This window comes from Centrocercus urophasianus, unplaced genomic scaffold (genome assembly GCF_019232065.1).
Source record: "Centrocercus urophasianus isolate 14NV4802_14NV808 unplaced genomic scaffold, USGS_Curo_1.0 seq_466, whole genome shotgun sequence".
Taxonomy (NCBI): Eukaryota; Metazoa; Chordata; class Aves; order Galliformes; family Phasianidae; genus Centrocercus; species Centrocercus urophasianus.
In genome coordinates, this window is record NW_024885051.1 from 22,554 (window position 1) to 36,507 (window position 13,954).

At 57.9% G+C, this 13,954-nt stretch overlaps 2 protein-coding genes across 3 annotated transcripts; one reads left to right on the forward strand and one right to left on the reverse strand.

Annotated features, from left to right (window-relative positions):
- Positions 1 to 75: 75 nt before the first annotated feature.
- RAB5IF (RAB5 interacting factor) lies at positions 76 to 4,198 on the reverse strand. The gene is made up of 4 exons (XM_042834485.1): positions 4,052 to 4,198; positions 3,688 to 3,791; positions 2,243 to 2,372; positions 76 to 1,822 (listed from the first exon to the last, which is right to left on the reverse strand). Exons 1-4 carry the CDS (start codon positions 4,181 to 4,183, stop codon positions 1,781 to 1,783), a joined length of 408 nt encoding a protein of 135 aa, XP_042690419.1. The 5' UTR covers positions 4,184 to 4,198; the 3' UTR covers positions 76 to 1,780.
- Positions 4,199 to 6,365: 2,167 nt separating this feature from the next.
- On the forward strand, positions 6,366 to 13,006 carry LOC122168849 (myosin regulatory light chain 2, smooth muscle major isoform). Of its 2 annotated transcripts, XM_042834486.1 has the most exons (5): positions 6,366 to 6,437; positions 7,208 to 7,278; positions 10,517 to 10,720; positions 12,085 to 12,246; positions 12,368 to 13,006. In XM_042834486.1, the coding sequence occupies exons 3-5, from the start codon at positions 10,537 to 10,539 to the stop codon at positions 12,538 to 12,540; spliced, it is 519 nt and encodes a 172-aa protein (XP_042690420.1). In that variant the 5' UTR covers positions 6,366 to 6,437; positions 7,208 to 7,278; positions 10,517 to 10,536; the 3' UTR covers positions 12,541 to 13,006. The 2 variants fall into 2 exon arrangements, with proteins under 2 accessions (XP_042690420.1, XP_042690421.1); XM_042834487.1 differs by lacking the exon at positions 7,208 to 7,278 and having other exon boundaries at positions 6,414 to 6,437.
- Positions 13,007 to 13,954: the final 948 nt, after the last annotated feature.

A 13,954-nucleotide genomic window follows, 5' to 3' on the forward strand; every position in this document is an offset into this window, starting at 1 on the left:
TCAGACTCTTGAATGAATCTCAGCTTCCCAATATTCTGCAAAACTTTAAAGACCAGAGGATACAGACGCTGCACAGCAGGTTATCCAGGTGACATTTATTAGAGCACTTCAAGTATACAGCAATTCCCCCATGGCTGCAGATGCCAGTAGCGAAGAGTGACTAAGAATTGGCAGGCTATGTAATCATCACTGGAAATTAATGCTTTCAGCTGAAGTAAGAGGGAAATAAAAAAAGGCATCAGACTAAAAGGTTGATCAAGTTCAGGGATGGGGAGGAGCAAATGTAGCTCGTTTGAGATCGTTTACCTAATTTGGCAACTAACACGTAGCAGAAGCTGCCTGCTATTGCACTGTTCCCTCGGCATCCCAAGGAAGTAAGTCACCCAGGGGTGTTTTTCTCCTCCGAGAGCAGCCAGCATTCTCCCTGGTAAAGGAAAGCCACCTGCACAGGTGGGTCAGTGCTGGAGCCCCAGCTCAGCAGCTGGAGAATCAAATTCCCAGCTTTGCATGCTCATTTCCACCAAGAAAGCAACACAGACTTCCACCAAGGGCATGCCAAAACCATCAGCTCCTCACTACAAGGCAGCTTTAGGTCAGGATTCCTGCTGGATAAACGGGCTGTGGTTTACAGAAGCAAGAACCACATGGCAGCTAGGCTGCTAAGTCCTCAAGCAAAAACAAGGACTGTGCATTTCTCAGTCACTACTTGTGAAATACAGTCCTTAAAAACACTTCTAAAGCAGAGACTCCTCACCAAAGCATAAAAAGGGCATGAGTAGGAAGGAACTGAGCTGTGGTGTGACCAACTCAGAGAGCACCTTGCAAACCAGAGGCCACATGCTTCTCTGGATCTGCCTGATTCACCAATCAGTAGTTATACACGTAAGATGTTAGCTGCCTTGATTGTGTTGGTCTCCTGCAGTTATTAACAAGGAACATCTGAAGCTGGCTGAAATAAAAAAAAGCTTTTAAAGACAAGTGAAAAAGGATTCAAATGCCTACCATTCCAAGTGCACCTGCACAATGACGGTTCCTCGAGACCATTGAGCTCTGAGGTAAGTGTTGGCAATTCCATTATCAGGCCAGCAAAACCCAGCGGTGTTTCCAAGCTTCCGGAACATGTTTTAAGTTAAACATTTGTTAACAAAATTAACACAGCTCTTTCTAGCAAAGTTGTTTAGAAATTTGTCTTCGGCAAGGACTATTTGAAAATTCCGGTGAACAAATGATTAGTAAGTAAAACAAACTATGAGAAATTGTACCAACACAGTCTGTTTAATCAATTCAGATCTGATTACTACCAAAAATGCTGAGGGCAGCCATTGAACTCATATTCTGGTGCTGCAGGGCCTTCCTTCACCAACCTTGCAATCTCTTTTTAAAAACCTGTCTGCATAAAGGACAACAGTGGAAGACACGTGAGAACGTAATGACAGATTCCAGATACAGGGCACACATACATTAAATTAACGGATTCCATCTTCAGCATACAGGAGTTTGATACAATTACTGGCTAGAGTCGCAGAAAGTCGAAGATCTGAACAGTCTTGAACCACTTCCACAAATTCCAATGGCTTTTGATAGTTCCAATAATTAACGGGTATATAAAACGGAGTCAGACTGGCTGCTCCAGCAGAAGGCGTGGGGCTCTTCCATGCTGATCAGAAGGAACTTGATTGGACTTCCCCAGCCTTCCCACCAGTCTGCTAAAGGTGATGATTTATTAAAACCTTCCTGATTTACTGACAACTGATTTAACAGGCAAAAGCTGCAGACCGTGTCAATCATAGTGGATGGCAGTATAGAAGATTATCCAAACAACCTGTGGAGAAGAAAGGAAGAGAAGGTTGTTTTCATGCCTCTGGAGAGGGTTTGAACACTGACAAGTTCATGCCTCACTGATGGGGGTCTGAATTCCAGTTCTGGGAGTGCATCAGAGAGGCACTGGGATTTCCATGCACCACAAATGGTGCCATTCATCTCACCTGGCTTCCAGAGTGATTGATATAGCTACAACAAATCCTACCACAGTCCCTCCAGCCATCTAGGAACACCACCACATCGAGTCATGTGGCATTCAGGCACCTGGGGAAGGGGAGTGATGGCAATTCTTCCCATGAAGCTCACTTCTCAGATGATGTTAACATATCTCTTCTACCAGTGCCCCAGCTTTTCTTCCAGACCCTCAGAAAGTTTACCAACACAATTCACAAACCAACTTAAAGAAAGCAAGAGATGTTACCAGAAACAGTGCAAAAGATGTCATGAATCCTTCCTTTGTTAGCTCCCACGTGCCCCCATACTCCTCCTCATCTATCTGTTGGAAGCTACTGAAGTAGAGGTACAGAACACCAGCATTGATCAGGCAGAATCTGGAAGAAAGATTAGGAACTGTCATTTTCATTGCACGTGCAGTATGCCACAAGGCAACGTATGAAATGTCAGCAGAGAAGAGGTGAAAGGGAGCACTATCCCTGTCACTTTACACGGGCAGCTCAGTGTCTTCCTTACAAGAGCCCCTTCAGGTCAGCAGCTGGGTTTGGATGAGGTTCACCTCACGAGGCACAACCTACAGCAACTAAGGCTCAACAGACAGCGATCAGAAGCTGGAAATACCAGCAGATCTGCAAATCCTGCAGATCAGCAATAGTCCTGCTCCCACCACAGAATCCCATTTCCTTGCACACACTGATTTTGAGGCTGCCAAAAGGGAGGAATGTTAGAAGACAATGGAGACAAAAAAAATGAGACCTCCCATTTGTTCTTAGACCAGTTTGGCCTTATATTACTCTAACTTCAGGCTGAGACAATCTCACAAGGGACAAGTATGTGTTCTGGACAGAAAGCTGTAGGAAGGGCCCTACTTGAAGACATGCAGGTTCAAATACCAGCAGCAAGCTGCAAGCAGCTGCTCAACCACATATCATAGAGCAACTGCATGCACGATTCTAGAAGCTTTTAGTTTCCCAAATTATACTACGTTTTTATTTCCAACACGTAGCACAGAAATGGGCGCATGCACCTGAAGACGCCTTGGGAACAAATGGATGACTGAGTACAAGCAATGCTTCCCAACTCCTCTCCTCATCATCTATTAGCAGAAGCACTTCAGATGCAACTGTCTGCATGTAGCTACTGCGCTTCTGTTACAGCACCGTTGTCCTGCAGCTCATTTCCTTAAGTTCCAAACTTCAGGGTTTTTTTAGAGGCAGACAGCAACACTCCCTTCATCCCCTCAGCACAGCTAGGGCAGGTCATTCCATTTTCCTCAAGAAAAGCTCCAGAGCTGAGAGCTGTTTTTAGAGGCCTTAATTAAGCAGAGACATTTGCAAAGAGACTCCCCAGCGTTTCCTGTCACTTCTTCGAAGCCCCCTTTTACACACGCACAAATAGGACACTTCACAAGTCAGCTGAGCTCCTTCCACCCCCATCTTCTTTAACAACGCTAAAAGAATTGAAAAACAAAATAAAAAAAGCGTTAGCTCAAGGAGAGAGAAAGGAGCTGATGAAGGTGTCAGGGTTTGAATTTCCTGACAAATAGCAGCCTGGAATGCAATGCTGGGTTTGAGACACAGGGCAGACGCAGGGGCTGCGCCCAGCTGTATCTACAGCACAGGCTGCAAAAAGACAAGAAGCCGGGACCAAACGTGGGAAAGCGCACGGGGCAGAAAAGGGAAGGAGCCTTACATTGCGATCCCCACGAATCCCTTCAGAGGGACCACCCCCCAGATGACTCCCAGAATAACCGCGATGATCTGCCGGAACCAGTAGATGACATCTAAGAACTCGTCCTGAGGAGAGAAAGCGAAACGAGGCTTCTGTTTTCTTCATCAATCGTCGGACAGCGGCTTAAGCCGCGGCCCGGCCCCGAGCCCCCGCCTCCAGCGCCCCACAGACCGAAGCGGCTCCCCGACGGCCGCACGGCCAGGACCGCCGACCCCGACAGCGCGGAAGCGGAGCTCGGGAGGCCGCGGGACGGCGGTGCCGGCGGCGCTTCCCCGGAGCCTCCCAACGCCGCCCCCCCGCCCGCCGGCCCGGCCGAGTCGCGCACCTTGTCGTGCCAGGCGGAGTCGCTGCGCAGCGCTTTGCCCCACACGGAGCCGCGCGGCCCGGCCCCGCCGCCGTTGGCCAACGCGTGCTGCTGCGCGTGCGGCGGCTCCTCCCTGCGCCGCGCGCCGCTCATCCTCCCTCCTCTGCTGTCGTTTCCTTTCCTCCCGCCCGGCGGCTCCGCACGGCCCCGGAAGCGGCAGCCGCGCTCCGTCACTCACCCGCGCCCCGCGGCCGCCAACCGCCGCGCTGCCGGGAGACACGTGACCAAAGCGGGCGCCCCGCCCTCCTACGGCGGGCTAGAGGGCTCACGGGGCGGTGCTTCGCCTCGGTGCGCCGTGGGAGCGGGGCGGGTGGTGCCGAGCCGGCGCTCCTTATGGCCCCGGGCGGAGTCTGCCTGCTGAGCCCTGCGGGCGGCCGAGAATCCGGGGCGCTCCGGAACCGGCGCGTTCTCGGCGGAGCGATCGGAGCTGGCTGCGGCCCGGGAGCAACTGCGGGCGGCGCGTGTCCCGCACGTGCGGGCACCTCGGAGCCGCTGGGAGAACCCGGCCTCGCAGCGCGACCTGCCGCCTCCGCCCCAGCCCTGCGCAGATCCTTCCTCGGGAGCTGCGCCCTGCTTGCCTGTCCGTGCAGGTCCCCACTCGCAGTGAAGTCCAGTGCTTCGTTCATTTCTCCATTAGCAAACAGTGGCCCTAAGGCTCTGCGCTTTTCTGTTGTGCAGCCCAGCATGTGCTTGACTCAGCATTTTTGGAGCCTGGCTGCTTTCTGCTTGCAGGACAAAGCACTGCAGCAGCACCTTGCTATTGACATTGGCAACAGGCCGCTGAGCTCCTGCACAGGCAGAGGAGTCCTTGTCCCGGACTGCTGTCGTGTCATTCAAATACCAATTCTGTAACATACCTGTGGGCTTCCCAGCACTGCCCCAGCTATCTGTCAGGTTCCTGACTGTGTGCTCTGAGGCATTTGCTGCAAGTTGAAGAGGGCGGTCCGAATCACTGGACTCCCACTGTTCTGAAGAGGGTAATGTGACAGAAGGGGACCCGTGCTGTATCTCCCATAGGAACCTTCACATGTGACATCTACCATGACAGGTTCCCTTGCTGAGGGCTGCTCTGACCCTGCTCCCCTGGGGCTCTGCAGGCATTTGGGGCACAGCAGCCCCCTCTGCCCTCACCCTTCAATGAGAGGGGCACTGAGCACAGCAGTGGCCACGTCTGAAGGACAACAGGACTTTGGGCTGTGTCCTTGGCTTGTAAGGAGTCTCAGCATCCCTGACTCCATGCTCCTGATCAATGCCAATTTCCAGAGGTGGAAGCATTTGTGTGATGATGGGACACTTGAGTCTAAACTGATCTAAAACTGACGTGCTAAAAGATTGCCTTGTTTTACCCCAGCTCCATTCCATGACCCACTGCCTCCAGAGAGAAAACCAAGTAAAATTATAGCAGGAAAGAACAAGGAAGAGGCAGAAGAGAGGTGAGAGAAGAAGATGTGGAAATAGGAACAGGCTCCCTTCTGCAGCACACGCTTAGTCAGGGAAGGAGGACATACAGAGAGCTGGAGGCGCTGTGAGAAGGGAAGGTGGGAAAGGCTGGAAGGGAGGAAGAGGAGTGTGTGCTGGGCATCTCAGCAGCAGCCCTTTGTGAGCATCCAACTGCAGAGGCTGCACAGAGTGTGAGGAGCTGCCACATTCACTGCTGCCCCGGGGCGCAATGGCCGCTCGCTGCTGGGAGCTGGGGCTGCCGGGCACTGCGCAGACACCGCTGTGCTCAGGGTGGATGCACGGAAACCCTTGGGAGCAGCATGGGGCTGCAGCTCAGCTCTCTGCCTCCTGAGATATGTTATTTCCTTTTTTATTCCTTTCCTTTCTTTTCTTTAAAAGGCAAATTTTTTCGGGAAGGCCCCACGTGGAGCTCAGGCTCAGCACAGAGCCCCACAGCCGCGTAGCCCCAGAGCGGCGATTCCCGGTGGGAGGATGAGGTCTGCGGCTCGATGTGAACCGCAGCTCGTGTCAGCTCTTGGTCCCGCTCGCCCTCACCCTTCCGCAGGCTGAGTTCTGGCCCCGAGGAAACGAGGCAAATCCCCCCGGGTCGCCGTCGGAGCCCCCACGAGCCATGGGCTGGAATCACCTTTGGGTGCCCCCTCCATCTCCCGTGTCAGCGGCCACGCGTGGGCCTCCCGGACGTCCTTCCCTCTATGTACAGCCGACAGCGCACCCCGCCGCCCCGGCCCCGCCGCATTCTTCTGCCTTGTATGGGCCGAGCCGGGCCGGGAGGGGCGGGACGAGGGGTCCGGCACCGCCCCGACCCCAGCCCGCGCCTAGGGCCGCGCCGCCGGCCGGGGGCGCAGAGCAGCGCCGTCGGTCCTGCAGCTGCCCCGCTCCGGCCCAGGTGAGAGCGGTGCCGTCCGGGCGGACCTGCCCGCGACCCCGGGCGGCGGCGGGGCGAGGGGGAACCGGGCGGCCCCGACGGAGCGGGCGGATGGGATGCGGGGCACGGCCGGGGGGCAGCTCGGGAAAGGTCTGCGGGGCACGAGGGCGCAGCCGGGGGGCACCGACCGCGCTGCTGCAGCCTGGGGAACGGGAGGAGCCCCGCGACCCTCGCGGGAAGAGGAGCGCCTCTCGGGTCCCCGTCCCGTACGGGGCGTTCCCCGGGGGAAGGCGAGGAGCGATCCCGAGCGCAGCTCTCGGCGGTTGCGGTGACCGCAGCCGGGACCCGTCCCGCGCTGTCACGGGGCTCTGTTCGTTCCTTCCCGGAGCGTCTGTTCCCCGGGTCTTACTGACGGCCGGAGCCCAAACCGAGATGCGTGCGTGATGCTCCAGAGATCTCCCACGAGACCTGTGAGCAACTTCAAGCAATAAACTGTCGGAAGGCAGAAATGCTTTATTTAGCTCTTTTTCCTCAGAGGCGGGGAAACTTTTTTGCCCAAGAAAACTTCAGGTCCCCTTGGTTTCCTCCGCTCCGCTCCCTGCATGCCTTTTTGGAACAAAATGTTTTTACAAACGTGATAAAAGCCAGGGAGGTTCTTAGCCATGGAGAAAGCAACGGCTGGGGCAGCATTCTTTGGAGCGGAACATCCTGAAGTGTCAACAACTGCTGCTGCTTACCAAAGATGGTCGGTTTCTTCAGTCACTCGAATTTTTTCCCCTCGTCACTGGCAGGCTCTGCGCTACTGTAGGAGGAGTTTGCTGCCGCCTCCCCCCAACGCACTGAGGCCGGATTCCCCCCTGAGGTGAGCTCCTTCATTCCCTGGGAAGACGGCAGGGCATGGGGCCACGCAGCCTTCCTGCCCCGTGCTGCTGGGTGCTCTCTGCTCCCAGCCCTGGGCATGGCAGAAGGGCCGTGTGTGGTGTGGTTCCACATGCGTGGTCAAATATCCTGTGTGTGCAGCGAGGACAGAGCAGAGCAGTGCTGCACCCCGGCTGGGGTTCTAGCAGCAGGGAGGAACGGGCAGCTCAGCTTCCAGCACGCTCACCTTTCAGTAAAGGCTGTGTGTTTTGGCTTGCTGCTGCTTGAAACAGACTCTCAAAGGGGCCATTGTTTATTCCCACGGGGCTGTACCCAGGAGCAGTGCAGGCTGTTTGAATCGACCTTCAGAAGGTGTATGCTCTGTGTCTGAGTGACGGGGTGTCGTGCAGATGATGCCCTTCCCTCCCGCAAGCAGCCCTGCACAGTGGCAGAGCCATGCAGCACTCCCTGCAGTTGGATACCCAGCCTTGCAGGAGCCACCCTTGGGACACCCTTAGCAGCACAGGAGTACCCAGCATCATATTTGCACCACGCTGAGCCGTGCAGCAGCTGGAAGGCCGAGGTCCCCCTGTCCCCTTTGTGTCAGTGGCTTCATGCCAGCCAGGCTGCCAGGAGCCCCTGCAGTTGCTCGCCCAGCAGCAGCTCTCTTCTGGTTTATTATTTTTTCTTGGGACAAGAGGCTTAAGTGATACATGAGATCTGGTGTGGGCAGGAGGGGCTGGGAAGGGCCTCATGCTCTGGCAGCATGAGGATGTCCCTTCAGCTTGTCTGCCCGCCCCCAGCATGGCCAGGCACTGCACTGGGGTGAAGCCGCTTGCTTTTTACCAACGAGGAAATGTATGGCAGCTTATTTTACTGATAACGGCCTGTCTTTGCTCCTTCTCTTTAAAACTGCGTCTGTTTTCTACAGTAACTTTTCAAGCCGGGCCCGTGGCAGTGTGGGGCTGCCTCTTTAGAGGGGAAGGTACGAGCCTGTGATGCAGGAGGCAGGTGGTAGAAGGGCTAAGGTGAGCTGGTGGCTGCATTCATGCAGCGCGGAGCTCTGTGGCTCCACTGCCAGTGATGGGCAGATCCTGGTCTGGTGCAGCCCTGGGATGGGCCTTTCACCGAAGCAGGGCCCATCACTGTGGCTTTTCCTCTTGCTGCAGAGAAGCTGGATGCTCGGCCCCGCAGTGTACAGGGCGTTATGCCCCAGAGCTGCTCAAACTCTTCTGGCATTGGGTTTTCTGATCAGCCAGTGCCTCACAGCCAGACCCTGGGGCTGCGTGGTGCAGGGCTGCCATCGGGCCCTCCAGCAGGGCACTGACAGCCTGGGTCAGCTGCACAGCACTCCTCCTCCAGAGCACCTTCCCTGCACCCAGCCCCAGAGTCTCTTTCTGAGCCACAGGCAGCCCCAAGAAGCAGAAATGAAACGATCAGGAGCTGAGCTGGTCCTTAGGACCAAACACCTTCCCAGGGAATTTTTTTGGATCAAACGGCGGAATCAAACAGAAAAAAGCCACGTGCTGCCCAAATTGCACTTAGTCCCCCTAGCAAGAACCTTCTCGGGGGGCTCATGCCGAGCCATGCTCGTGCTGCCTGGTCACAGCTGGAGCAGCGTAAATATTTGGGTAGTATTAATACATGTGGTGAGAGCAAAACTCCTGCTTATTTCTTCTGCTAATAGCTCTGCTCGTTGCTCTCTGTGGTTGGGAGGCGCAGTGCTGGCTGAGCTGCGTTCTGCCGGCAGAGCTTTTATTGCTGGGTCTGCGCTGGCACAGCAGATCGGGGGGTCGACTGAGCTCCTCCACACAGACTGGCGCCCACACTGCTGGGAGGGCCACAGGCAGGCACACTCCCGGGTCAGGCAGGGGCAATGCTGTTGTTGCTTTGCACTGCTAAATGTGGTGTGATGTGGCCCTCAGCTGCTCTGCGTCCCCTGCCAGAGCAGAGCACAGGGACAGCGCTGCCACCAAGGCATGAGGTGCACGCTCTGCTCCTCCTCTCCATTGAGGAACTTTCTGTTAGCACTGCTCCCTGCAGTGTAGCAGGCAGGGACTCCCTGTCCCTGATGGGGAAGTTGAGGTTTGGGGCTGCCTGCAAAGCAGTGGCTGTGGTGGAAGCACAAGAATCTGGGCAGTGGATTGACTTCACCCAGGTTCTCTCTCAGGGCCGTGCTGCATGGCAGCTGATGCCAGGAAGGTCCCTGTGTTGGGTCTGTCTCTGATGGCAGCTTCCTGAGCTTCACTTTTTGGGATTTGACCGGTTGAGGTCTGAGCATCCCCTTCCTGGGCCGCGCTGGTGGTGGCCAGTGCTGCAGGGCCCTCCATAAGGATTGGGGATGGGCTCCAGTGCCCACGCTGCAGGTGTATCAGGCACTGATCCGGCTCCAAACCGCTGCTCGAAGGCTCTGAAGGGGTTCGGGCACCATCTGCTCATCCCGGAGCCCACTCTCTCTCCCCACGGCAAGGCAGTGGCTGCCTGCGATGCTGTCCCTGCTGGGTCCCGGACTGTCCCGGCTGAGCCCGCTGAGGGTCCGTCCATCCGTCCGTGCAGTGCAGAGGTCTTGCTGTTGACCCCTCCCTGCCCCCTGCCTGGCTCTTCTCGTCTCCTGTCGCTCATAATACGCACCATCTACGCGGTCCTCCGTCCCCGCCGTTCCGCGGCCGCTCCCCTGCACCCCCGGCGCTGCCCTCGCCCCCCCACCTGCCTTCGGGGCTCTCCCGTGGACAGAGCCGGGTGCGGGCAGCCGGAGCGGGGCGGAGGGGGCGGGGAGGCGGTGGCATGCGAGGAATGCGCCCGCAGCGATAACCCCGGGCACCGGCAGAGCCTCGGCCCTGCGAGGAGGGGCTCCGGCACGAGGCGGGGGTGATTGCGTGGCGTGGGAGGGGCCGCGTCGCAACCCCAGGGGGCGCATGGGAGGCAGCCGTGGTGGTGCTGGGTTTGGCACGGAGGGGTCAGCCGACAAACAGGTCTGGGGGCAGAGGGTGTGGGCACGGGGACAGCCCTGCAACGCGTTGGGAACGGGGGCAGAGAGCTGCTCCTGGAACCTCACAAGGTGCTCGGCAAAGCCCGGGTCTCCCTGTCCCCATGTCCTACCCCGTGACCGCATTATCTCACTGTTGCCTATCTTGGTGACAGCCAGTGAAACTGAGGGATAGAGCTGGTGAGTGGCGTTTGTGCAGCAACACAGGGAAGCTGTGTCCCTCTGCTGCCCTCTAACAGCCCTGCCCTGCCCCCAGGTGCCACCACAGCTGTCAACATGTCCAGCAAACGTGCCAAAGCCAAGACCACCAAGAAGCGCCCACAGCGCGCCACCTCCAATGTCTTCGCTATGTTTGACCAGTCACAGATCCAGGAGTTCAAGGAAGCTTTCAACATGATCGACCAGAACCGTGACGGGTTCATCGACAAGGAGGATCTGCATGACATGCTGGCTTCCATGGGTGAGGAGACCCTCCCCTACCTCTCCCCAAATCCCCCAGTCCCATTTCCCTCACGCCTCCTTGGCCAGCTGCTTGTGGGTCACAGGAACAGTGAGGGCTCCTGGTCAGCGTGCAGTGAGCCCGCTGTTGGGGTGGCACTGGGGCACAACCCTCCTGCTTTGGGCCAGTTTGGTTCTGCAAAAGCTGGAGAGACGTCCTCTGGTGCACTGATTGGCCTTGAAAGTCTGCTTGTGGAGGTGCCCAAGGGTCTGTTGTTCTTACAGCTGCATTCACTGGTAAGGACAGGTCCTTGCCTCTGGTGGGGCTGGAGCAGCTCTGCACAAGGAGCAGCTGGGGGCTGGAGTGGTGCCAGCCCAAAGTGTCACCAGGACAAAGCCTTTCCGTTGCTCATAGCCTGTGTGACAGGACAGACCTGTCCCATGCTAGCTTGCATGGCTGGGTCAGTGTGGTTAGGGGGCTCCCAACCCAGCACTCACAGGCTCCTCCACAAGGGATGGAGCAGGATGCAGCCTCCTGCTGGCCATGGAGTCCCATATGGGAGATGGCTTCAAGCTCTGGATGGGCCAGGTCTGTGTCTGTGCTGGCAGGGGACTGCAGCAGGTGGGTCCTGGACTGGTGGCAGCACTGAGCCAGGCAGAGCCCTCCAAGCTGGCTGGCAGCTTGGGGAAGATGTGCGCTTCCCAGCCACTCTGGCTCAGTACTGCCTGGCACAGGGGCTCTTGGGGATGAGACCAAACCCAGCAGTGCAGCCATGCTGCCCACCCAGATCCTGCCCCCTCGCTGTCCCCCTCTTGGCCCCATGCCATGATGGAAGGAGCTCTGTCAATCATTGATCTGGTGGCTGGATCTGTTCTGAAGGTCCCACCTGGAAAAGAAAGCACAAGAGGGCCACGCACTGAGTGCGTCAGGGCTGTGCTTGGCAGAGGCCAACCCTAGTGCTTTACTGGGAGCCATGCGTGGGACACAGTATCACGGAGAGGGACTGAGCAGGAGCAGTGGATGCTGTGAAATCCATCCCTGTGCTCATGGCATCTGTGAATGAACCCCCAAACCCACCTCCTGTGGTAGTCGGTGGCTGGCAAGAACACTGGAAGCTGTCATACTCAAGCTTGTGCTCAGGGTTCTGCCCTGCAGCCCTGGGAAAGGGTAGGTGGTGAACTCCATCCAGTCTGGTGATGCAACAGCAAGGGCACATCGCCAGGGCAGCCTGGGGTGGTTGTGGTCAGCTCAGGCACTATTTGGGCAGGTAATAACTAAAAACAATGGAAAAATCCTTGGGAGTCTGTCATAGCTGAGCTCTGCGGGCAGCTTGGGCTTGGGGATGGCCTTGGGTACGGGACCCACACCCTGCCTGTGCCCGGCAGGAAAGAACCCCACTGACGAGTACCTGGAGGGCATGATGAGCGAGGCACCAGGGCCCATCAACTTCACCATGTTCCTCACCATGTTTGGGGAGAAGCTGAACGGCACCGACCCAGAGGATGTCATCCGCAATGCCTTTGCCTGCTTCGACGAGGAGGCGACAGGTACAACCTGGGGAGTGCCTGCAGGCGGCTCAGGCTGTGGGCAGGGCTGGGAGCCGGGCAGTGGAGGGGTCTGCACTCACGCTGCCCTCACACGCCGATGCTGTCCCTGCCATCCCCACAGGGTTCATTCACGAGGACCATCTGCGTGAACTGCTGACCACCATGGGGGACAGGTTCACCGATGAGGAGGTGGACGAGATGTACCGGGAGGCGCCCATCGACAAGAAGGGCAACTTCAATTACGTGGAGTTCACCCGCATCCTGAAGCACGGAGCCAAGGACAAGGACGATTAGAGCCGAGAGCTGCCCCCCCGCCTCCCGCACGTGCCACCCGCACCCCCGCCCCTCGCTGCCCAGCCCCACCGCAGGCTCCCCCTGGCCGGGCCGGCACCCTGCTCCATGTCGTGCGGCCATCGCGTGCCCGCCTGTCCTCTCCCATTGCCCCGGGATCCCGGCCGGGCTCCCCCCCCCCCCCACGCTCCGCCGCTCCTCTCGCTCAGCAGGAGGGTCCGGACAGGGGCAGGCAGCCCGGGGAGCGCTGGCCGGGGGGTTCCGGCTGGCTCAAAGCAGTGCAATCCCTCTCCCAGAGGACCTAACACTGAAAGAAGCTCTCCCCTTTCCTCCCACACTCCCTTCCTTTAGGAAAGAAAGAAAAGAACACTTTGTTTCTTCCTCTTTGGCTGTTTTATGGCTTTAGAGCCTGTGATCTAAGCGATTCAGAAAGCTGAAGCAGCCTATAAAGTCTGACGGGTGTGACACAGCAGTGTGTTCTGTGCTCTCGCCCTGCTTGGCGCAGCCCTGGGTTCGGGGTTTGGGCTGGGGCCGCTCGCACCCCAGTTCCCACACCGCGTCCCCCCGCCTCGCTGCTCTGCTGCGGCTCCTCCTCCCGAAGGCAATTAATTTGATTTTGAAGCCAAATAATTCCCGACCCATCTGCAAAATCAGCTTACGCACCATTTACCGCCTTCGCTGAGGAGAGCTGCGCTACAGGACGGGCAGAGGGACAGGCGCGGGGAGGCGTTTGGACGCAGCACCGCACGCGCGGTACGGGCTGCGGGTGTGTGCTGCGGGGAATGCGGCCCCCGCCGGCAGCTGTGGGGCCGCGGGCATTTAAGGAACCTCGTAGTACCGCGCTCGCGGGGAGGTCTCAGCCCGCTGCCGGCCCCTCCGCTTCAGCCCTTCCCCAGCTCCTCGGGCTGCTCGTCTCCGGCTTCGGCTGTCCTCCCGCAGAGCTGCAGCGCCGGGGCGGCGCGGTGCGGAGCTCCACGGGGCTGCGGGCAGCGCGACGCGCGGCTGCGAGCGCGGATGGTACGCGGGGAGCGCGGCTCGGGAGGAATGCGCGCTGCAGGTGTGCGTCGTACCGCGCTGCACCAGGGGACGGGCGGCCCCCGGGAGGGCGGAGCTCAGCTGCTGTCCAAGTACGGAAAGAAAGAAGAAGGAAAAAAAAGGAAACAATCACATGCTAGGAATTAGGAGGGAAAAAAAGGGGATTAAGAGAAAGCAGTGTCTGGCCATCGCCTCCCCGCATCGCCCACACCTCGAGCGTAAAGCAGACCCTGCGGTGCTGGGAGCGTTCAAAGAAGGGCGCCGAGAGTCCCACAGCAAAGAACGGGATTTTCTACAGCAGCTTGATTTAAACCGGGCGAAAGAGGAGCTGAGGGCACACGCGCAGTGGGACTGCTGGTTACACGGAGCCGAGGAGCAGCTC